We start from the raw sequence: 24,687 nt of genomic DNA, 5'->3' as shown, positions 1-24,687 counted from the left end.
CATGTAGCATGATCAAAATTCTCATTAGCAGTACGTGCAACTCTTACTGAAGACGACCAACAGTTTGTTTAATTCTACTAACTCACGTTCAATAATCAATAACTTTGGCTTAGAAACATGGAACTTCATGGAAACATAATTGTGCGGTATAATGTAATGAATAGTTTGGGAATTCTATTTGTCTATTTCCAAGGAATAACAGTGTTCCGTTCACGCAACTGTTTCAGTACACGGTGAGAAGAAGCAGCAATGACCAAACCGGCTTGAGCACCTTCAGCCAAACAAACAAAGATGTCAACATGGCGCTCCGTGTCCAGCGAACATACACCCACCTTACTGTTTGTGAAAAACTGATAATGGCCCATGAAACTTGATTTTGATGACGTTCACTACCTTAGACAGGTAGTACGTGATTAATCAGGCATGTCGGAGTTGGAAACATGTTGTTTCTGTTGTCATTTGCTTTGGTTCCCCTTTCGAGATCTAAATCTCCTGGGTGTCGTTGAACAAAACAACCATAGCCCCATGACTACCTCAAGTCAATGTCAAGATATGAAAGTTACCGTCACCTGAACGTGAAGCGGGAACGTACAGCGGGAGCCAGGCCAAACGATACGGGCAAATGAGTGGGTTGGAGATTGAGTGGGTAACAGAGTTAGGGAAGGGGAGTGATGAGAAGGGAGACAGGTGTCGAGTTGGATGGGGAAGACGGGTGACGGGGATGGAGATGACGGGAGATGTGGGATGACGAGTGACGAGGGTATAGAAAGACAGGTCACGGGGTGTGGGATGACGGGTGACGGGGTGTGGGATGGGGAAGACGGGTGATGGGTGTGGGAAGACGGGTGTGAGAAGACGGGTGTCGGGTGTAGGATGGGAAGACGGGTGACAAGGTGTGGGAAGACGGGTGACAAGGTGTGGGAAGACGGATGACAGGGTGTGGGATGGGGAAGACGGGTGAAGAGTGTGGGAAGACGGGTGACGGGGTGTGGGATGGCTAAAACAGGTGACAGGGTGTGAGATGCCGACGACGGGTGACGGTTGTGGGATGGGAAGACGGGTGACGGGGATGACGGGTCACGGGGTGTGGGAAGACGGATGAGAAGATGTGGGAAGACGGGTGACGGGGTGTGGGATGGTGAAGACGGGTGACGGTGTGTGGGAAGAAGGGTGACGGGATGTGGGATGGTGAAGACGGGTGACGGGGATGACGGGTGACAGGGCATGGGATGGTGAAGACGGGTGACGGGGTGTGGGAAGACGGGTGACAAGGTGTGGGAAGACGGGTGACGGGATGTGGGATGGTGAAGATGTGTGACGGGGATGACGGATGACGGGGTGTGGGAAGACGGGTGACAAGGTGTGGATGGGAAGACGGGTGACGGGGATGACGGGTGACGGGGTGTGGGAAGACGGGTGACAAGGTGTGGGAAGACGGGTGACAAGGATGTGGGATGGGAAAGACGTGTGACGGGGATGACGGGTGACGGGGTGCGGGAAGACGGGTGACGGAGTGTGGGATGACGGGTGACGGGTGTGGGATGGGAAGACTGGTGACGGGGTGTGGGAAGACGGGTGACAAGGTGTGGGAAGACAGGTGACGGGATGTGGGATGGGGAAGACGTGTGACGGAGATGACGGGGTGCGGGAAGACGGGTGACGGGGTGTGGGATGACGGGTGACGGGTGTGGGATGGGAAGACGGGTGACGGGGACGACGGGTGACAGGGTATGGGAAGACGGGTGACGGGTGTGGGATGGTGAACACGGGTGACGGGTGTGGGATGGGAAGACGGGTGAGGGGCGTGGGAAGACGGGTGACCCGCGTGGGATGGGGAAGACGGGTGACGGGGATGACGGGTGTGGGATTGGGGGAGACGACTGACGGGGTGTGGGATGGGGAAGACGTGTGACGGGGTGTGGGAAGACCGGTGACAAGGTGTGGGATGGGGAAGACGGGTGACGGGGTGTGGGATGGGGAAGACGGGTGAGAGAGCGTGGGATAGGGAAGACGGGTGACGGGGATGACGGTAGACAGGTTTGGGAGGATGGTGACGGGGTGTAGGATGGGGAAGACGTGTGACGGGTGTGGGATGGGAAGGACGGGTGACAAGGTGTGGGAAGACGGGTAACAGAGTGTGGGGTGAACACAAAGCAAATTACAACATGCCTTGTAAGTTAAATGTTTTGTTTCATCACCGATTTATTTGTTTATTTAGACAGTTAAATCACTTCAATGAACAAACGATATAACAGCCAATGTAAGGGGAAGTGTAAAATCTAGTGTTCCCACGATGAACATAAAGTCATTCATGGGCACTTTGGTAACAGACAGTAAATTATATAAATCGGAATGTGATGTATAAATATGAAGCCTCAGTTGAACAGTTTATGAGAGAAAGTGTGAACGTCTCTGTATCGTTCATACTGATCAATACAACATTGAGAATAAATACAATAAAATATGTTCTTTAGTATCTTCTTCTTTCATTCTGTCAACACACATCAGACTGTATGGTGCCGAATGGTAATCGCAGAAATGAGGCCTAGCTTTGTGTTAGCTTGGTACTTGTTTCCAAACGCTAACATTGTTCTATTGTATGTGTATTTTAGTGTTTCACAGCGCAGTCAAGCATAGTGGAAACTAATGACCACACAGAGTTACTACAATCTACACACACTAGCCATACGTAGGATAACCCGTGAAGATCTGATTTAGAATGGGTCGTCAGCACTCAGCTTTTGATCCCTGGTTTGTCTTGTCCGTATTCGCGGAGGCGTTTAATAACAAACAAGCATGTGTGGGAGCTATTCGAACCACGTGTCTCTGCAAACGTCCAGCCTTCCGACAGGGCGACGAAGAATGGTTATGTCTTGAGTGAGTGAGTGAGTGAGTGAGTGGGAAACGCTACTTTTATATTCCAGTTATGTCGTGATGGAATGTCATGAGACTGCTCAATGTGAGAAGTGAGTACATAGAAACACATTCGGGTTGAACAGGGATTCGAATCATGGGAATCTAGCGTGTCCTATAGTATATGGTCTTCCCTGAATATTCTTCTCTCTCGTTTGTATATGGGAACAACGTATGCTCAGATATGCTTGAATATCTTCTTGGAATTCGAAGTTTGTTGACACATAAACTGTGATAACGCGGTAGCGCTAAAATGTAATAAACTCTAAATTGTAATAACACCACTGTAAATTGTAGTAAAACGTGCGGGCAATTGTAATAACAGAACTGCTGTAAATTGTAATAAAAGCTGCAGGAAAGAGTAACAACGTAAACCGCGGTAAACAGTTATAACCAGTAAATTGTTCTAAAATGCATTTTTGGCCTTTGATGCTTGGAAACAATCACGATAGTGAAATGTGACACTAAGCTTTATAGAAAATCCGGACTTTAAAAACAGTGTACTTTCGCCACGTGTCGACCAATACTGATTATTTAGCTAAGTATATATGACCCGGGAAATGAATTCTAGTCAACGTACGAGTATCATTGGTGGAAATAAAAGCATAAATATCATGTCTGTCTGTGTGGTTAATAAGCACAGTCGGATTAAAAAACCCCATTAAAATAAATACAAAAAATAAAAATAACGAAGAAAAAGAAAACAATGCTAACAAAAAAAATCGAAGTGATCCTTCGAATATAATTTTGTTTCTTAATTAACAGAGAGTTTTTCACGATTGAATCGAACCAGATCAAAAGAATATTTTTAGATTCTGCTGCCAGTACTATTATGCTTCAAATTGTATGGCATTTACAACCTGTTCATATGATAGCTTTACAAAATGTTAGTCATCAGTACATACTTCATTTGCTTAATAATGTACTACCTGCCTTGGATATAGTCCATGTTTAACACTGAAGATAACAAAGGCTGTACAGCAAGTTACATGTATGTATATGGCTGTATAGGCTCCGATATTAGCGATATTCGCACCTTCATAGATACATATTTCAGAGCATGCAATTATTAACCTGATTTTGTCGATTATCCCTGTCTTTCTGCAGAAAGGTTCTGTTTAGATATCTAAAAGAGTATGATACCTGATTCCCGTCGTCATAAATGGCTCAAAATATATAGGTGGTATGACCACCCGAATATCGACAGGACTGGTTGATATATGTAAATTGTTATGAAAAACCGCTTAGGCCTCCAGTTTAATTCTCCTAAAGGATCATATCTCAGGTTATATCTCTATCCCCAAACCCGACCTCAACCATCTTCTGCGATACCTATCCTGGTTCTGCTTTTGAGACGACCCATCCTATCTGTTTCTTTTTATAGTGACAGTGAAACTCAATGGTAACTACATCTTTAATAGTTTGAAAGTTATTATTTTCCATGTCAGGTATAATTTATAATGAAGCCAAGTCGAACTTCAAAATGGGCATTCAAAAGGTGTCATTTTAATACAATATCATCGCACACTAATTTGCATAAAGGCACGGTCTGTTCCAAATAAGTGTCTTTGGGCATAAAAAACCCGCATTGCTCATTTCTGCACTAATCCTTCCATAGTACATTCACTCCTTTTTCACGTTTCCTGTCTCCCTACCACTGAGACTGTAGTTAGGCCGAACTTCGTTTAACAGATATTTCACACTTTCACATATCAACTACATCAATTGAAGAGATAAACGTGAAAAAAATCCTGTGCTTTACTATTTCCGTTCTTTCAATCTTGCTTCTAGCGACTTATAACGTGCAACACTGCATATAATGCCTCTTTTCTACACCACTTCAGCCCCGATGCCTACTAAGTTGACCTCGGTAACAACTCTTTATAATTTCTATTTCCGTTTTGGGAATATCTGTAATGCATCTACGGATATGGACCCCGCTCACGCGTACTGACGAACAACGGCCTTGGGGTGTCCGGAAGTACACGAAGCCTGCTACAATAAATGAGAGTGGTGTAATGATGTGAGAGGCACATCCGATCCTAGTGTGATGGGTTTCAACAATAGCAATATTCAAGCAATATCACAGCGTCGACATTAAAATGGGCTTTGCACAGAGTATCCATGTTTGGAATCGAACCCGGGTTTTGATAGTCATCATAGAATGGGTATAAACAGAAGCATTAGGTTTAAAATATCAGCCAGTCGGTCCTTGTCTAGTCTCCCAGTATTGTATATTGGTACATGAGTATACCAGGGTAGACTAACGCTTAGTCTGTGGATATGTATAAGTTTGATTGTTACAAATAAACTCATTTAAACTGAAAATGAGTTCCAGGGAGACCAGTGATTCAGAATCCGGACAAGTCTAGACTTGCTTCTTTCAGGGTTTTAGTATTGCAGGGAGGACTAGGCTGTGGTGGAAATGTGATTTAGGGACCGTGAGATAGACTGAAAGCAGAGCTGAATGGCTGTGTATTGGCGCATGTGCAATTGGGATACGATGACGTGTCTGCACTAAGTCAGCAAGTCTCGTTAGGCACTGCTTGCCGCCACAAGATCTAACCCTGATCTTCAAGGGCACCATTTTCTCGTTGTTAAAATGTATCTACAGTTTCTTAAAACAATAATAATTTACGTATGTATCAGAAACATATGATATTCCAAGCGAAAACCCTTGATTCGACACGCATGTTGTGGAAAGAACTGCTACCTCGACACGTCAATCACAGGGTTGTCTGATCCCAACATCACAATCTACAGACTGCCCTCATGTAGCTGTTGAGTGTGGCGTTAAACAATAATAAAACAGCGTTCTCAGTCCACAACCGTTCCAATATTGAGCAGGGACGAACCTAGTCCTGCCTCTTGCCGATTTCCTTGAACAAAACCCGTGACGTCATAATTATAATAACCTCACAGTCATGATGACGCAGGTTAGTCATGACGTCACAGGATGATGGTAGAAATGCGTATCACGTGACGTTATTGTTGTCTATTTCCCTAGATACACAGTCGCATTCAACTTACTCCCACTGATTTGTCAGTCTATAATTTCCTCACGATGCAAGGGCAGACTGTACAGATCGTGTTTCAGCTCTACAACCTACCTCCTGGGATAGAGGCCATGATGAGAGCCGATAGTCGGGTTAAAATCGGAGTTCTGGGTTCGATCCCCAAACTTGGCTCTCTGAACATCTCACAGACTGCCCGGCCATTCGGAGACAGAGCAGGAAGTGTGGAAGGTGAAGAGTTATCTGCCCACATCGGCCTCTTCCAAGTGGCTCGTGGAAATCTAATGTGTACGGTGTTCTGCACTGGGACCCTCCAAGAAACCGACAGTGAGTTACTAGCGTGATCCCAGTGCAGTCATTGCAAGGCTTAGTGCATGTGATTTGCAATGTGACCAGTCGGGTATGCTATGTCAACTCCGTTTCTCCGCTGCACGGCGGACAATCCTTTCCTTATTGAGGTTTTCAACCCTCATGCTTCACTTGTCCTCAAATCAGAAAGATCTGTTTCATCGCGTTTCGGGCATCTCATTATAGACTACTTGAGATTTTGATCTGTATCATAAATTGTAAGAATGTAATGTTAATGACTGATTGCTCGTTTTTTAATTTGGTGCTATGACGTTTTTTGGTTAGAAGTAATTATGTAATGAATAAAACAAACCAACTCATTTAAACTTACTGTAAAAGTGTATGAATGCAGACTTGCTCTGGTCGCCAGGTATACGTGGCTGAAATAATGCCGATTCGACATAATACTCAACTCAACACAATCTCAACTTGGCTAGGAACTACTGAGTAATGGAAACGTTTGTTGGGTTGTTTGTTGTCGATTGCCGCTCACTGGAGTCGATTCAGGACCAGACAATGCTGTGATTAACAGCATGGACATCGATCTAGACATTTGTCAACCAATCCATCCAACCTGGCCACCCAGCGGCGATTCTTAAAATCGAAATACATATGTTGCTGAAAATTAATTCTCACCCGAATCTTCACAGATGTTTGATGTCAGTCATGTCGATTATTTTCCCGACACGCTGTCATGTGTTCATATCTAAAGTGTACCTTGTCATGTGTGTTTCCCTCTCAAGTACATGTTAATCCTGTAACCGCATTGAATCATTCTATTCTTCTCATGCGCGAGTATTGACACAAGTTTGATTTCCTTTTGTTTTCTCCGTCAGTGGATAATGATTAGACGCTGGGTGAAGTGCTGGAGTCGCTAGGAGCCAAACGCCAGATGGAACTGAGAGTCCTTCATTCAACAGGAGATCTCTGTCGCTGTACATCCCAATCAAGAAGCAGATGACTCATAATGCTGTTCAGGATGTTGCAACGAAGTGAATCGCAAATGCTTATCTCGAAAACAAGAACTTCGAAGGTTAGTAGCATGTAGCATGATCAAAATTCTCATTAGCAGTACGTGCAATTCTTACTGAAGACGACCAACAGTTTGTTTAATTCCACTAACTCACGTTCAATAACCAGTAACTTTGGCTTAGAGACATGAAACTTCATGGAAACATAATTGTGAGGTATAGTGTAATGAATAGTTTGGGAATTCTATTTGTCTATTTCCAAGGAATAACAGTGTTCCGTTCACGCAACTGTTTCAGTACACGGTGAGAAGAAGCAGCAATGACCAAGCCGGCTTGAGCACCTTCAGACAAATAAAGATGTCAACATGGTGCTCCGTGTCCAGCGGACATGCACCCACCTTACTGTTTGTGAAAAACTGATAATGGCCCATGAAACTTGAGTTTGATGACGTTCACTACCTTAGACAGGTAGTAAGTGATTAATCAGGCATGTCTGAGTTGGAAACAAAACAGGTTGTTTCTGTTGTCATTTGCTTTGGTTCCCCTTTCGAGATCTAAATCTCCTAGGTGTCGTACAAAACAACCATAGCCCTAAGGTATGAAAGTTACCGTCACCTGAACGTGAAGATCGCTTTGTACAGCGGGACCCAGGCCTAGTGATACGGGCAAATGAGTGGGTTGGAGATTGAGTGGGTAACAGAGTTAGGGAAGGGGAGTGATGAGAAGGGAGACAGGTGTCGAGTGTGGATGGGGAAGACGGGTGAGGGGGATGGAGATGACGGGAGACGGGGGTGACGAGTGACGAGGGTATAGAAAGACGGGTGACGGGATGTGGAATGGGGAAGTCGGGTGACGTGGTGTGTGAAGACGGGAGATGGGGTGTGGCATGGGAAGACGGGTGACGGGGGTGTGAGATGGGAAGATGGGTGACGGGGGTGGGAAGATGGGTGACAAGGTATGGGATGGCTGATACGGGTGACAAGGTGTGGGATGGCGAAGACGGGTGACGGGTGTAGGATGGCGAAGACGGGTGACGGGTGTGGGAAGACGGGTGACAAGGTGTGGGATGGGAAGGCGGGTGATGGGGCGTGGGATAGGGAAGACGGGTGACGGGGTGTGGGATGGGAAGACGGGTGACGGGTTGTGGGATAGGGAAGACGGGTGACGGGGTGTGGGATGGGGAAGACGGGTGACGGGGCGTGGGATAGGGAAGACGGGTGACGGGGTGTGGGATGGGAAGACGAGCAACGGGGATGACGGGTGTGGGAAGACGGGTGACAAGGTGCGGGAAGACGGGTGATGGGGTGTGGGATGGGAAAGACGGGTGACGGGGATGACGGGTTACAGAATGTGGGAAGACATGTGAGGGATGGGGAAGACGGGTGAATGGGTGAGGGATGGGGAAGACGGGTGACGGGGATGACGTGTGACAGCGTGTGGGAAGACGGGTGACGGGTGTGGGATGGGAAAGACGGGTGATGGGGAAGACGGGTGACAAGGTGTGGGATGGGGAAGACGGGTGACAGGGTGTGGGATGGGGAAGACGGGTGACGGGGATGACGGGTGACAGGGTGTGGGAAGACGGGTGACAGGTGTGGGATGGGGAAAACGGGTGACGGGGATGACGGGTGACAGGGTGTGGGAAGACGGGTGACGGGGTGAGGGATGGGGAAGACGGGTGACTAGGATGACGTGTGACAAGGTGTGGGATGGGAAAGACAGGTGACGGTGTGGGATGGGGAAGACGGGTGACGGGGATGACGGGTGACAGCGTGTGGGAAGACGGGTGACGGGTGTGTGATGGGGAAGACGGGTGACGGGGATGACGGGTGACAGGATGTGGGAAGACGAGTGACGGGGTGTGGGATGGGAAAGACGGGTGATGGGGAAGTCGGGTGACAAGGTGTGGGATGGGGAAGACGGGTGACAGGGTGTGGGATGGGAAGACGGGTGACGGGATGTTGGAAGACGGGTGACAAGGTGTGGGGTGGGGAAGACGGGTGAAAAGGTGTGGGATAGGAATGACCGGTGATGGGTGTGGGATGGCGAAGACGGGTGACGGGGATGACGGGTGACATGGTGTGGGAAGACGGGTGACGGGGAAGGCGGGTGACAAGCTGTGGGATGGGGAAGACGGGTGACTGGTGTGGGAAGACGGATGACGGGCTGTGGGATAGGGAAGACGGGTGACGGGGTGTGGGAAGACGGGTGACAGGGTGTGGAATGGGAAGACGGGTGACAAGGTGTGGGATGGGGAAGACACTGACGGGGATGACGGGTGAAAGGGTGTGGGAAGACGGGTGACAAGGTGTGGGATGGGGAAGACGGGTGACGGGGTGTTGGAAGACGGGTGACAAGGTGTGGGGTGGTGAAGACGGGTGAAAAGGTGTGGGATAGGGATGACCGGTGATGGGTGTGGGATGGCGAAGACGGGTGACGGGGATGACGGGTAACATGGTGTGGGAAGACGGGTGACGGGGAAGGCGGGTGACAAACTGTGGGATGGGGAAGACGGGTGACGGGTGTGGGATGGCGAGGACGGGGATGACGGGTGACAGGGTGTGGGAAGACGGATGACGGGCTGTGGGATGGGGAAGACGGGTGACGGGGTGTGGGAAGACGGGTGACAGGGTGTGGGATGGGGAGACGGGTGACGGGGATGATGGATGACAGGTTTGGGAGGATGGTGATGGGGTGTATGACGGGGATGACGTGTGACGGGTGTGGGATGGGAAAGACGGGTGACAAGGTGTGGGAAGACGGGTGACAGGGTGCGGGGTGAACACAAAGCAAATGACAACATGCCTTGTAAGTTAAATGTTTTGTTTCATCTCCGATTTATTTGTTTATCTAGACAGTTAAATCACGCATAAGAACAAACGATATAACAGCCAATACAAGGGGATGTGTAAGAACTAGTGTTCTCACGATGAACATAAAGCTATTCATAGGCACTTTGGTAACAGACAGTAAATTATAATAAATCGTAATGTGATGAATTAATATGAAGCCTCAGTTGAACAGTTTATGAGAGACATGTGTGAAAGTCCCTGTATCGTTCATTCTGATCAATGCAACATTGAGAATAAATACAGTAAAATATGTTCTTTAGTTTCTTCTTCTTTCATTCTGTCAACACACATCAGACTGTATGGTGCCGGATGGAAATCGCAGAAATGAGGCCTAGCTTTGTGTTAGCTTGGTACTTGTTTCCTAATGCTAACATTGTTCCATTGTATGTGTATTTTAGTGTTTCACAGCACAGTCAAGCATAGTGGAAACTAATGACCACACAGAGTTACTACAATCTACACACACTAGCCATACGTAGGATAACCCGTGAGGATCTGATTTAGAATAGGTCGTCAGCACTCAGCTTTTGATCACTGGTTTGTCTTGTCCGTATTTGCGGAGGCGTTTAATAACAAACAAGCATGTGTGGGAGGTATTCGAGCCACGTGTTTCTGCAAACGTCCAGCCTTCCGACAGGGCGACGAAAAATGGTCATGTCTTGAGTGAGTGAGTGAGTGAGTGAGTGAGTAACGCTACTTTCATATTCCACTTATGCGATGATGGAATGTCATGAGACTGCTCAATGTGAGAAATGAGTACATAGAAACACATTCGGGTTGAACAGGGATTCGAATCATGGGAATCTAGCGTGTCCTATAGTATATGGTCTTCCCTGAATATTCTTCTCTCTCGTTTGTATATGGGAACAACGTATGCTCAGATATGCTTGAATATCTTCTTGGAATTCGAAGTTTGTTGACACATAAACTGTAATAACGCGGTAGCGCTAAAATGTAATAAACTGTAAACACCGCTGTAAATTGTAATAAAACGTGCGGGCAATTGTAATAACAGAACTGCGGTAAATTGTAATAAAAGCTGCATTAAAGAGTAACAACTGGTGACAGTGAAACTCAATGGTAACTGCATCTTTAATAGTTTGAAAGTTATTATTTTTCATGTCAGGTATAATTTGTAATGAAGCCAAGTCGAACTTCAAAATGGGCATTCAAAAGGTGTCATTTTAATACAATATCATCGCACACTAATTTGCACAAAGCCACGGTCTGTTCCAAATAAGTGTCTTTGGACATAAAAACCCCGCATTGTTCATTTCACTAATCCTTCCATAGTACATTCACTCTTTTTCCACTTTTCCTGTCTCCCTACCACTGAGACTGTAATTAGGCCGAACATATATTTCACACTTTCACATATCAACTACATAAGTTGTAGAGATAAATGTAAAAAAATCCTGTGTTTTACTATTTCCGTCAGTACTTTAAGAAAAAAACCCACAATAATGAACAAACAAAGAAATAAACACATAAATAGATGAGCAAACAATGCAAGCAAACTCCAATCGGTGTCAGTTAAGACTTAGTACTAAAGCTTGGTAAGTTATTCGGACATAACCCTAAACACGAGTACTCCTGGTCTTGGCGTTCAGAGGGTAGGCTATAGTTTGTAGCGTTCGCTTGGTCGCACCTTAATCGATTAGGTACTTAGCGGAAACTGATTAGCACTGGTGGGGTGAGGCCCAGGTGTATATTAGGGGCTCAATGGCCGCTTTAACTTTGTTCGTATAGGGAGGAATGATACATTAGGCAATTCTGTAGCAGCAACCTACCGTTTATCTATATTCATGGTTGTGTTCATGCATGTCTGTAAATGCACAAAGGAACAAATCAGCAATACAACAAGCAGTTAACCCTCCACACAGAACCACGTTTGTAGTTACGGCCCCGTTACTATAAGGATTAGAACTATGTTCGCTATCCCTTGCTGCTCGCAATAAGTGAATGAGTAAGTTTAGTTTTACTTCGCACTCAGCAATAGTCCAGCTATATGGCGGGGGGTCTGTAAATAATCGAGTGATCAACAGCATGAGCATCGAACCATTAGGAGCAACTGGGAACGGATGACATATGTCAACCAAGTCAACGAGCCTGACCACGCGATCCGGTTAGTCGCCTCTTACGACAAGCATAGTCGCCTTTTGTAGCATGTGTTACTGAGACCTATTCTATCCCGGACCTTCACGGTTCTCGCAATGACTGAGAGGATCAGATGGTCAGGCTTACTAAAACTTGGCGTCTGATTTTCATCGCATTCAAAATATATAGTTCGATGTTCAAGACGTCAATCAATGGCTTGAACTAATTCTTTGTATAATGCGCTGTTAAACAACACCTTGGACGATTTTAATAAGACTACATAAAGACTCGGTATTAAGCTAAGAGAAGCAAAATCAAACAGAAGCAGCACAATCACTTGCTTATCAAGCATAATATAAAATATCAGAATACAGATGATTAGATAACATATGTGTAAATGTGAGCTTTCTTTCATGACCCGCAGTCCTGGTCCGTCTACTGCTCAAAAACAACAAAGAAGGAAAGATAACAAGACTTGAAAGAACAGCTTCTTCAAAATTTATTTCAATGACAACCATATGTTGTTTTTGTTCAAAAACGAAGCATGCAACTTTGTGGATGACAACTTCTTGTTTATTGCATAGAACGGCATTACGACATACATAGATGGAAGCCCCTTTAGCTTGAAAATAGTGTAAGAATCTACATCGAAACGTCTCACTGTGCAATGAACAAGACGCTGTCATTTATAAAGTTGCTTGCTTAATTTTTAACTCACCATCTTCCAGAATGCCGATCAAACAAATATTATTGTTCATCCACATGTTGTTATCTTTCTTTCCTAACTGCTTAAACGTCCAAGTGCCTCTCAGAGAAGTAACTTGCAAACATCACTTCAGATATACAGGTGTTAGCCGTGGAGTGAATCTGTGCGTCAGGGCTTCTGTTAAGCTGTTATCTAATAAGCTTCGCTGCTGTATACGTGACGTAAACTACTTACCTCATATGTAGGATTAATAATTCGTTATGGCTTATGGATGAGTTGATAAGGACACGGCATTACGTTGCCAGGGACGGCGGACTGGTTGCTTTGAAGGTGCTTAGGGAATTAACGGGTGACTATATATGCCGAGTTGAAGGTTGTTCAGAGCAAGATAAGTTGTCACTTACTTCACAACTATTGCGAGGACAGTTGGGCAAAGGCATTGTTGAGTATCAAAACCTGGTACGTTGGACATTTTAGCATACTTGAACATTGCGAAGAAAGGTTCGTTATCATTAGTGTTGAACCGTTGGCTGTGTGTTGTTGATCCGTTTGTGTAACCTGTTTTGAGATATGTATTCTTGTTAATGTGATCCACAGCTTGCTAGATATTTGGAAATTATTGAAAAGTTTAGAATGTGTATAGAATCGAGCTTTTCCATTTGAGTGTAACCGAATCTGTTTCAGCGTATGAGCAGTTAATTCTTGCGTCGACGTTTGACGCCTTTGTAACGATGTTACAATCAAAATACCTGAGTGCTTTTGTACTTGAGCAATTATACCCCCAATGTCGGGGAACAGAAATTCATTTTTAGGTCCAAACATATAATCATAACGTTGTCCAATTGCAGGTCATGTTACTTCAAACACCGAATACTAATTATATTTAAAACTTTGGTAAATATAATTGGCAATTGCAGTTACACAGGCCCCAAGCTATTATAATAGTACTGATGTCGCATTACACTGGCAATCATATTTAGTCCAGACTTGCATTTCTTTTACCTTAGTCTAATATACTTTTTGACTGTTTTGTTTATTAGGTTCCATTACAATGGCACACAACGTAACCAAGCCCCGTGGAGCCATTGCTGCCATGTACACAAGCCCCGGCCCAGCCTATGGCTTGCCCAAACTGATTGGCCAGAACGCCCATGATCCTCGCAGTTCTCACATCAAACAGCCTTCCTACTCTTTTGGAATCCGTCATGGCAAATTTTGGGATGACTGCAGCCCTGGCCCATGCTACTACCCAGACACCAAGGTAAGGATCCCATGTCAGCCACCCAAGACCAACCATCCACCACCCTCGTCCATCCAGAAGTTCTCAAAGAGAAACATATATCTGTATTACCACAAGACATACCTAGAGCAGACAAGATAAGACAATCATTTATTGTATTTTAGGCCGCCGGTCCTTATGAAAGAGAGTTACACACAGAGTTGTAATACATGTTATAGGGATACACATTAGGACAGGATCAATTGTAAGTGCTCGTTGCGACAAATAAATGCATATTTAACATAGAGAGCTAAGTTACAAAAGGTGGATTCTTTATTAGTTGTTAATATACTAGTAAAAGGTATCAGTGATGGTTTGGACAGATCATTCTGGGATATACTTGTAACGTAAATCATCATAAACTGGACAGTCAAGGCTAAAATGTATTTTATCTCCACATGGAGAATTGCAAAAAGGGACAAGATCTTTCAGATTTAGGGATTGACAGTTTTCTGCCTCTGTTTACCAATATGTCGAGCAAACCTATCCTATATTTGGCAAATGTGGTTCTATTACCATTAAAAGCAAGTTTAGATAAATACAATTTAGGCTGTATTAGAGATTTTAATGTTCTATATGATTACAAACAAACAATAAATATTGCGTCCGTCAAGTACAAAAATATGTAAAAGATGGTTTTAAACAAAATGCGAAAATAGAAAACCTAAGAAACCAGCATCAGAAAGTGTATGGTATCTCTAAGGATGTCTTGAAATTTTATTCTGTGCACCACCTGTATCTTGAAACTTCAATCACCGATGGAAACCCGGGTACGAATTAATCATCATATGTTTGTCGTAACAGGCGACTAAAAGGGCCGGATGGTCAGGCTCGCTGACTTGGTTGACACATGTCATCGTGTCATAATTACGTTTGTCGATGCTATTGATGTTGCTATTGATACCATCCCGATATAATTAAAACATTGCTGAGTGTGGCGTAGAACTAGACTCACTCACTCACTCACTCACTCACTCACTCACTCACTCACTCACTCACTCACTCACTCACTCACTCACTCACTCACTCACTCACTCACTCACTCACTCACTCACTCACTCACTCACTCACTCACTCACTGAGACTTCATTCCCGCAGGTCAACCGCGATGGTATGGATGGTACCCCCCACTATTCCCTATACGCTCGGCAGCAAGATGCCAAATCATTTAAGACTCCCGGGCCAGGAGCTTACAATCCAGAGCAAGTGGGTCCCAGCGCTAAGTTCCGTCATCCATCCTACAGTTTTGGAATGAGACACAGATACAGAAGGACGGACAACAATCCAGGTGAGAGACACGGAAGTTGATGAAGAAAATGATGAGTGAATCATAACAAGAAATAACGATGGAATTTCTGAAACAATGTATACGGATACCAAATGCAAGGAAATGGAGACATATAATTATCATATACATTAATGAATTAAAACACTCTCTAGTTAGTACTAATTACACTTTAAGACTGGATAAGTTATTAAACTGATACTGTTTCCATGACCTTGAATCTGAATAGATCGTTCAAATTCGTACCATTCAAATGTTTTTGCTGTTGATGGGGAGACAATGGTGTGTTTAGACCTAGCGATTGCAGTCTAGTGGCTGAAGGTGTGAACATATTTGAGTGTCTCTATTGTATCTATATGTGAAGCTGTTCGATTGAATACTTCCAGCTGCCAACAGCTACACGTTGCCCAACATGGTCGGCAAGACGGTTCAGAGTGGGAAGAAACAGGCAGCCTGCTACAGTCTCTCTGGACGACAGACCATTGGAGGATCTTCAGAGGATCTGGCCAGGGTAGGCACACGTGGACTGAATTGTGTCCGTATAAATGAACTGCATATGGCAGGAAGTAATCCCCAACTTTCCACTTTGGTGGCCCGAATTGCCCTTATATATGTAACCTCGTTTGTGTAACCTGTGAACTTCTGAACTATGTCAGCTCACATGTATACTGAGTGAACGTGTAAACTGTCACACTAGTTCCTTTGCATATAACTCATTCCCAGCTATAGAAACAAGTTTAATGAATTCATCTGGTACGGATAGTCAAGAACTAAATGCAATTACGCTTTTCCAGCCATTCTATCCAACTTCTTTCCCGACAAATAAAATAGTTACTTTTGAGCAAGATGTAAAATGTCCAAGTGTTGAATGTAAATGACACATGCCTTACTCGATGCTGCAAGACACCTGATCATGGACGTATACTTACATGCTGCTTATTTTGTTGCTCTTCAGGCCCCTGGACCAGGCACCTACAACACTACTGAACCCAGCACGTTCAAGAACAAGGCCCCTCTGTACAGTATGACCAGCAGAAATATCATGCCAGGAGACACCACCAAGAAGCCAGGACCAGGAGCTCACTCACCACAGAATGTAAGTATTCATCTTCAACACGACACAATATATCAATCATTAAAACATTAATCCGGCATTCAGATTGTGGACAGAGAAAAATTAATGAAGGATCTAATACCAATAGCAAATCCTGGCTGCAAAGAAGGCGAGCATATTTAACAAAGGTTAGCTTGTAACATGAATGAGAATGTGGAGTGTGCATTTTCTGGACCCATCAATCTATGGACCCACCACCCACCCTCCCGAATGTCCTTCACAATTTGTGAACTTCAGTGTCTTTTCAACAAGCCACTTCTATGGCGTGTTGTTTGTGGTTTAACGCCGCACTCAGCAATATCCAAGCTTCTATGACGTCTATCTGTAAATGATCAAGCCTTGAATAAACAATCAACAGCATAAGCATCGATCTACTCACTTGGGAACGATGGCGTGCGTTAAGAGAGTCAGTCAATTTGGTCACCCGATCCCGTTAGTAGAATCTTAATAAAATCAAGGGTTGGTGAAGTTTCTAATTCATATTCACGTGTCCATCTTTTGATTACATTTAGTAATATTTTGTTAAGGGTATAACTCTCCCACGTGAATGTCTTTCCCAGTCTTTACAACAAGCCCCTTTTATGAAGTCTCTCAGTCAACGTTTTTAATGCTCCTTTACTCTTTCCCGTGTGTGAGCGATATATAACGTGGAATGTTTTCTTCCCAGGTGTGGATCAACAAGAAGAAGCAGCCCGACTACTCCTTTGGAATCCGCCACAGCCAGTACCTTACCCCACTCATTGTTGATGTTCAAGAATAGGTATCCACAGAAACCGACACAAACAAATCTACATTGTTCAATGCAAACTGAAAAGCATCTCACTTCATGATAACTATCTTCCTCAATCACCTCAATTTACGGAGCAGCCATACGTCATTTTTATGTGTTATAGTTTAACTTATTACCTTGTGTACATGTTGGAGTCAATTTGACAAAGATCAGAGTATTGCTCAAGTCAGATCCATGTAGCACAGTATTTGTGCAATCATAGCCGTGAATTCACATTAGGACTAGCATTTTCTACCAAGTTGTTTCGCCAATTCTTTCGCGGTAGGAGACGAGACATAGGGGGACATATATTATATATTTTTCCGAACATGTATTACTTATATGGTTGTCAATAATATTATTTAAATGTTTCATGTTTTTTGTACATGTTTAATGTCATCTATGAATGTATATATATATAGCTTTGAGTTTTGAATTAAACATTTGGGAGATATATCAATCATGTTATTCATCTGTCCTTTAAGTTAGTTCAGTCTCGACACACATAATGTCACTTATGTTTGTGGCAATGCCATGCTCCCAGAGGTGAAGAGCGATGATCACTTGAATTTCTGCTTCGGAGTTCTGATTATCAACAGATCGCCGATAAACAGTTTGATTGGTGCTGCAGTACCCAAAAATCTCTAAACGTCCACAGGTAAAACACCTGTGTAATATCAATGTCACACACACTCTCCGCCCCTCTCTCTCCCTAATGAGTGAGTTAAATTTCGCATTGCATCGGGAACATGGCAGCCATAAAGAGATGAGAACAACTTGAGTAATGTGTATATTTACAAAGGTAGGGGATATTGGATTTACAAGATTGATAAAATGCAAATGATGAAGAAAAGGAGGAAACAGACGATGAAGAGAAAATAAGAAAAAATGGGACAATTTATTCTATTCCATATTCTCTCTCTCTCTCTGTCTCTCTCTCTCTCTCTCTCTCTCTCTCTCTCTCTCTCTCTCTCTATGCATATTTGTGCATTCATTTGATCGGCAGCAGCCAGCAGGGGATTATCTGGGATTAGAGTACATACATAAATGAGCGTGCAGGGCAAGTTGTTCCCTGTGTAATATGGTCCGAGGTGATTACGCTACCAAGAAAATTGACACCGTGACGTCTATCATTCAATTGTTCCATTCAAAAACGTTGAGGAGATTCCATTTTGCGAGAGTGAGTGAGTGAGTTTAGTTTTACGCCGCACTCAGCAATATTCCAGCTATAAGGCGGCGGTTTGTAAATAATCCAGTCTGGACCAGACAATCCAGTGATCAACAACATGAGCATCAATCTGCGCAATTGGGAACCGATGACATGTGTCAACCAAGTCAGCGAGCCTGACCACCTGATCCCGTTAGTCGCCTTTTACGACAAGCTGAGTCGCCTTCGATGGCAAGCATGGGTTGCTGAAGGCCTATTCTACCCCGGGACCTTCACGGGGCCCATTTTGCGAGAATACAACTAGCCGATGCCTAAGAAAAACCAATATATATCCATACTGATGAAACGTTTTCAAAGGAATGCAAACGATTGCCACATTTCTCTTTAATTTCCTTCATCACATGTTTCCTCCTTAGCATCTTGCATTTATCAATTTCGTAAATCCAATTCTCCTGCTTTTTGAATGGTATATTATCATCATCATTAATCTCCTCAACAGTATCATGAAATGCAATCATTAGGCAACACTAGCGCTACCACCATGTTACAAACATACATCACTACAAAATATCACATTGTATACACAACATCACATGCATCCATTATTTTGGGGTTGGATATTTATAGGAGGTATATATGAGACTACTGACTAGATGTTTCATATTGACAGGTATTTCATCATTAATTTTGCTAAAATATCGATACAGTTTTGCTGTATCAACTTCGTCTTGGTAGGTACTCGGTACTGGTCTGTAATCATCTTTGACTATTTCTCTGAAGTTGACAAGGATGGCATCTGATTTCAGCTACGTAGGAATTGGGACATGGTCGTGGATGATGTTCCTGCAGGTGGTGATGAGATTGTTGCCAGTGTTGACTGTTGCAGGGCATCCAGCCTTACAAGACTTCCAATGCACAGTTTCTCGTGTCCTGGTTTTTCACCCGGAACTTGTCTCCATCATATAGTAAACTGTGACCACCTCGAGAATTCGGGATGGATGTGAGCTGAATTAGTGCGTTTGCCATAATGCTATGATTTAGACATTTAATTTAGTTACTCACACGGGTTAGCTTCAGTGCACTTGAAGTGTGTTCACCAAGTCAGCTTAGTGGTAAGGCGCACCACGTTTACTTGCTCGGGGTAACTGAAAATTGCATCACCTGATGTTTTAAGAGACTAACATAGTCCAGTTAAACAACACCTGCTGGCAAACTGGGGACACCCCATTTGATCGGTGATCACGCTGTATTTGTTCAGTTCGTAAATTGTAAATTGATGCTTATGTGAACATTGCAGCCCTCCCTTTACTTTTCTGATTCGGAACGTTATGTTCGGGCGAAGTTGGGAGGTCGGGTGTTACGATGATGGTAAGTGATGAGAAATATGGAAGAGGAAAAGCTAATATTGTTGTAGCAGATGAAATAAGATCTGGATAGATGTTGAAAGTTGATAAGATGTTGAGTTAGACCATTCCGGAATGAAGACCAAAGGAACGTCTTTGCCACAACTTATCAATGCATTTGTAAATCTTTGATGCTATTTGTTTTGAATAAGTCGGGTGGGTTTGCAAATTTCATCAATGCCACGGCGGGAGACACCAGAACTCGCTTTCAGACATTGCCCTGTAATTGATTTGTTAATACCTTAAATGGATTGAACTGGGAAAATACTGTTTTGGAAAATGTTCACACATATAAACTTGGAGTTGTTCGCCAACGTCACAGTGGCTGTTAAACTAGAATCTATTTCGGTTTGAGTGAGTGAGTGAGTTTAGTTTTACGCCGCACTGAGCAATAGTCTAGCTATATAGCGGTGGTGTGTAAATGACCGAGTCTGGACTGGACAATCCAGTCATCGACAGCATAAGAAGTATTCTACTGGGTTCCGATGAGATATATTAATCATGCTATTAATCTGTTCTTTAATTTAGTTCAATGACGTGCCAACTAGATCAACGAGCCTGACCGACCCGTGAAGGTCCCGGGGTAGAATAGGCCTTCAGCAACCCATGCTTGTCACAAAAGGCGACTGTGCATGTCGTAAGAGGCGACTAACGGGATCGGGTGGTCAGGCTCGCTGACTTGGTTGACACATGTCATCGGGTCGCGATTGTGTAGATCGATGTTCATGTTGTTGATCACTGGATTGTCTGGTCCAGACTCGATTATTTACAGACCGCCGCCATATAGCTGGAGTATTGCTGAGTGCGGCGTAAAACTAAAGTCACTCTCCCACTCACGAGCCTGACCACCCGATCCCGTTAGTCGCCTCATACGACAAGCATGGGTAGCTGAAGAGCAGTGTAACCCTTGGTATTCACGGGTCGTTTAGTTAACTATATAAATGGGTTTGCTGTTTCCTAGTTGTGTCTTTTGAGGTAACAGAACACTTTCCGCGATGTTTCGAGTCCACAGTTTCTCAATATCACACACTTGGTTCCGTTGACTGACCCATCCGCACGCATGAGTTACTGAAGGTCAGTTCTAACACGGGTCTTCACGACTCGATTTTGTGGTTGGAAATATAAACTACGTTTGATGATATATGTGTTGATAGCGTTTGCAATAATGACGCAAGAGCAAAAATCTGAAGGAAATAGTAAACCAACTCCAAACATCTGTTCACTGAGAATACACCCAGCTGTTTGGGTATCCTGATATGTAATATAAGATAAGGCACTCGTTGGATCTCGCCTGCACTTAAATAGACTGGCAAAATAATATCATGTTCACTTACTGGGTTGCTAAGATAGTTCGTTTCCCAACTATGCAATTTCATAATAAAAGTAATGGGTTCGACTCCATAACCCCATGGATACATTGAGTCCATTTCTGGTGTCCCTTCCGTGATATCATTGGAATATTGCTAAAGGTGAGGTAACACGAAACCCACTCATACATTAAATGCAGAGGTTCCAAAGACTGAGTTAGTTTAATGTTATGCCGCACTCAGCAATATTCCAGCTATATGACGGCGGTCTGTAAATAATCGTAAGTGGACCAGACAATCCACTGATCAACCGTATGAGCATTATTCTGCTCATCTAGGTACCGATGACGTGTCAATCAATTTTAATGCTGATGGTACTCAAACAGGTGTATTGTCGAAGCTCCTTCATATGGCGATGTTTTAAATCTTGATGAATAAATGCCATATCAGTTTTGTACTTTGTTTCGTTTGTCCTAATCAGTTCAGTCCTAATCAACCCAGTAGACCAGGTACTTGACCGGGGACCAGTGAAGAGTAGTCGGAGCAATGGGTACCCCTGTCACTCCGACTGGATCCTCCCCTCGCAATACAAGTACCGGCATACAGTTTTGTACGTGATACTTACTTACATAAACAGAATGGATGACATCCACATGAACATGATCTGTAATTAAACTGGCATTCGCTTAGTGTGCCAAATATTTCTCAATGATGGTTGTCAGTAACTACACAAAGGACGGGCTATGACCCAGAAATCTCAAGCCACCTTTGAGAGAAGATAAGGTTTATAGGGCAGATGAATGATAATATGATATCTCTCTTTCTCTCTCCCCCCCCTCTCTCTCCATCTCCATTTGTAAATATATATAGCATTGCACTCAGGTAACCTCACTGATTTACGACCACCTTGGTGCTTTTAAAAAAAACAACCCAAAAATTTTAATAAAAAGCATTATAGTGCTTGTTTTACATTTTATTTGAATGTTGTGCGCCCATCAGTCCATCATATTATAATCTTGACCCATGATCAGATGGCATGAAGACCCTACTCCTCTTGTGTGATGCCGTTTTCCCTTTCCGCATGAGATTCCCGTAGCTCGGTCACTTTGCTGTAGACGTATTTAGCCACTTCAACGTAGCCCCGTCTGGAACCAGCTTCCTCTTCCGCTTCGGTGTTGTAACCTGTGTTGCAGTTGATGTCGATGACGTATGGAACACCATTAGCGTCGTAAATGTACTCAATCGCACCGTTATCAAGGGCGGTCGATCTAAAAAAGTTGGTACAGTTCTCAATAAATGGATCCTCCACTTCGGGGAGAATTTTGAACCTGTCTCGAGGTACCTCGCACGGGCAAAAGTTGGAATTGAAACCATCACAAGCTGTAGCCTTGCTGGTGTAGAGATACTTTTTGCCGACAAACTCCGCCCGGAAGAGACCGCTGGTCAACGGAATGAAACTTTGTATGACGTATAGACCCGTTGTTGATGCAAGGGGTTCCGTGTTGTGTTCGAAATCAGCCAGGTTGTCGAACTTTCTCACGTCGAGACCTCTTCCACCTCGGTTTGGTTTTATAACAAATGGTGAGTCCCTTCCAAAGTTTTCTTCAATAAGTTGTGCATTTGGGCTGGATGTGAAAATTGTCTTTGGTACGTTTAATCCACACTTTTTGGCCATGACGTACTGGTAGGCTTTGCTGTCCTCAACGTCAATGGCCATCTCGCCATTGACAACAATTCGGTTGTGATTTCTCAACCACTGTATTATGACTCTTGCTTGATCCAGAGAGAGGCGATGTCCTCTGATGTAAGAAGATGGACTGCAGCGGTTGTAAAAGACAGCGTTTTTGGGTGGCTCAGAGGTCACTTCGAAGTCTATTTCGTCAGAGATCCACTGTTCCATTGTGACGTCATATTCTTTGAATGCTTCCTTCAGGAAGGAGAACCATTCCTTGTTGTCATGGAGGATAATGATTTTGTATTTACCGTTGCCTGACATGTTCTTGCTGAAAGGTGGAAACCAAAACAAGATATATATATATAATGCGCGCATTCGTTGGAACGTCACAACATAGTAAACATATCATGAACTTTAAAACCATTCCTTCGTTCAAAGATAAAAAGGTATCAATATTTTGAAGAGGTTCTCGACAAACAACTTTTAAAATTCTCCTTGATATCAATAACGTACCTCTCTTCCAGTAGCACAATTTTCACACGTCTCTCATGAATGACCAATATATGCAATATCACTAGCGGCATAGCGGCATAGCGGCATAGCGGCGTAGCGGCATAGCGGCGTAGCTGTTTCAAATCGTTAGGTAGTGTATTCTCAAAACGTTTTGATCTCCTTTAGTATTTGTGATAAGGAATTGGCACACCATCACATTTCAAGTTCTATTACATTTCGCGAAAGCGATTTCCTATTGAAAAATGTGCAATTAACGTATGATTAAAATGCATTATCCTTGCAAAAGGTAGATAGTGTAAGCAATACCTGCATACATCGTCAATGAGATGTTTTTATTCATTCCAAGATACCTTAAAAATAAGCAAATCCGAAACCGAAACAGAACTAAACATACGAAACATTTCATGCCGAGCGACGCCGCTGAAGGATGGAATAACGGGTCGCGTCGTTTGCTGTCAAGCATACACTTTGGTACATGATTTTACTACAGCAGGAACAATGTCTCAATCAACTTACAATTTTGGACAACATTATTTCAAAATAACTCCCGAAAATCCAAAAACTGTTAGGACGGAAACAGCTGATATTTATGAAATATTTCAGTCAAAGGTCGTTACTCTGGTTTGAAACTTAAGTGTACAAAGCAAACTCGTGCATTTTCTAAAACCATAATTTCACTTTGTCAATATGTATAACTGTCAACATGTGTACTGTGTTGAAATATGGTTAACAAATTTACATGAGCGATATAATTATTCAAGTTTCAAAACTTCACGTATTCGCGATAGACGTTTCCAAAAACGATTGCAGCGAGGAATTATTTTTCTGCAAATATGCACAGATGATTCAGTTCCTACCTTATTGCGTCAAAGTTTTGCTCCAGCCCTAAGCCTTGTTCCGGCTTGACGGTTCCTTTGGAATAAATATTTCGTAGAAGTATTCTGCTTATATATTGATGAACATAAAGATAACATTATACAAGCCAGCATGACTCAGCAAGGGATTGTTTAAATCACTTCATGGACACGGAGGTCCCAAGGATTTTCCCTAGGTCAGTTCAGAGGCGTATTGTGACCCAGTTCACAATGATATCCATGTTGTCGTAGATTGAGACAGCATCACGTGGTAGAAACGTGTGACATAAATACTGCCATCTGTTAACAGCGTATTGGCGTTCATGAGTGTCTCTCATTTCTCAAAGAAAATCAATTTCATCAACTGTAATTGTGAGATCGCATATGGTATATTATTGAGCTCTTGAACAGTTTGAATG

General features: G+C 43.6%; 2 protein-coding genes across 2 annotated transcripts; one reads left to right on the top strand and one right to left on the bottom strand.

Annotated features, from left to right (window-relative positions):
- The first annotated feature begins 13,947 nt into the window (after window positions 1-13,947).
- LOC137287184 (ciliary microtubule associated protein 1A-like) lies at window positions 13,948-17,425 on the top strand. Its single transcript, XM_067819359.1, has 5 exons — window positions 13,948-14,162; window positions 15,279-15,468; window positions 15,852-15,976; window positions 16,421-16,561; window positions 17,247-17,425. Exons 1-5 carry the CDS (start codon window positions 13,953-13,955, stop codon window positions 17,337-17,339), a joined length of 759 nt encoding a protein of 252 aa, XP_067675460.1. The 5' UTR covers window positions 13,948-13,952; the 3' UTR covers window positions 17,340-17,425.
- A 4,738-nt stretch (window positions 17,426-22,163) lies between these two features.
- Window positions 22,164-24,516, bottom strand: LOC137287649 (uncharacterized). Its single transcript, XM_067820031.1, has 2 exons — window positions 24,272-24,516; window positions 22,164-23,229 (listed from the first exon to the last, which is right to left on the bottom strand). Exon 2 carries the CDS (start codon window positions 23,220-23,222, stop codon window positions 22,272-22,274), a length of 951 nt encoding a protein of 316 aa, XP_067676132.1. The 5' UTR covers window positions 23,223-23,229; window positions 24,272-24,516; the 3' UTR covers window positions 22,164-22,271.
- Between the last annotated feature and the right edge of the window lie 171 nt (window positions 24,517-24,687).

The sequence above is a fragment of the Haliotis asinina genome, chromosome 6, assembly GCF_037392515.1.
Source record: "Haliotis asinina isolate JCU_RB_2024 chromosome 6, JCU_Hal_asi_v2, whole genome shotgun sequence".
In the NCBI taxonomy this organism is placed as follows: domain Eukaryota; kingdom Metazoa; phylum Mollusca; class Gastropoda; order Lepetellida; family Haliotidae; genus Haliotis; species Haliotis asinina.
This window is presented reverse-complemented; position numbering and strand designations above follow the sequence as displayed.

Excerpts from the sequence above, each read along its gene's own strand:
- LOC137287184 (XM_067819359.1), top strand. The coding sequence starts at position 13,953 with ATGGCACACAACGTAACCAAGCCCCGTGGAGCCATTGCTGCCATGTAC. Across the intron at positions 15,977-16,420 it reads CTTCAGAGGATCTGGCCAGG|GCCCCTGGACCAGGCACCTA; the intron begins GTAGGCACACGT and ends GTTGCTCTTCAG. Across the intron at positions 16,562-17,246 it reads GAGCTCACTCACCACAGAAT|GTGTGGATCAACAAGAAGAA; the intron begins GTAAGTATTCAT and ends TTTTCTTCCCAG.
- LOC137287649 (XM_067820031.1), bottom strand. The coding sequence starts at position 23,222 with ATGTCAGGCAACGGTAAATACAAAATCATTATCCTCCATGACAACAAG.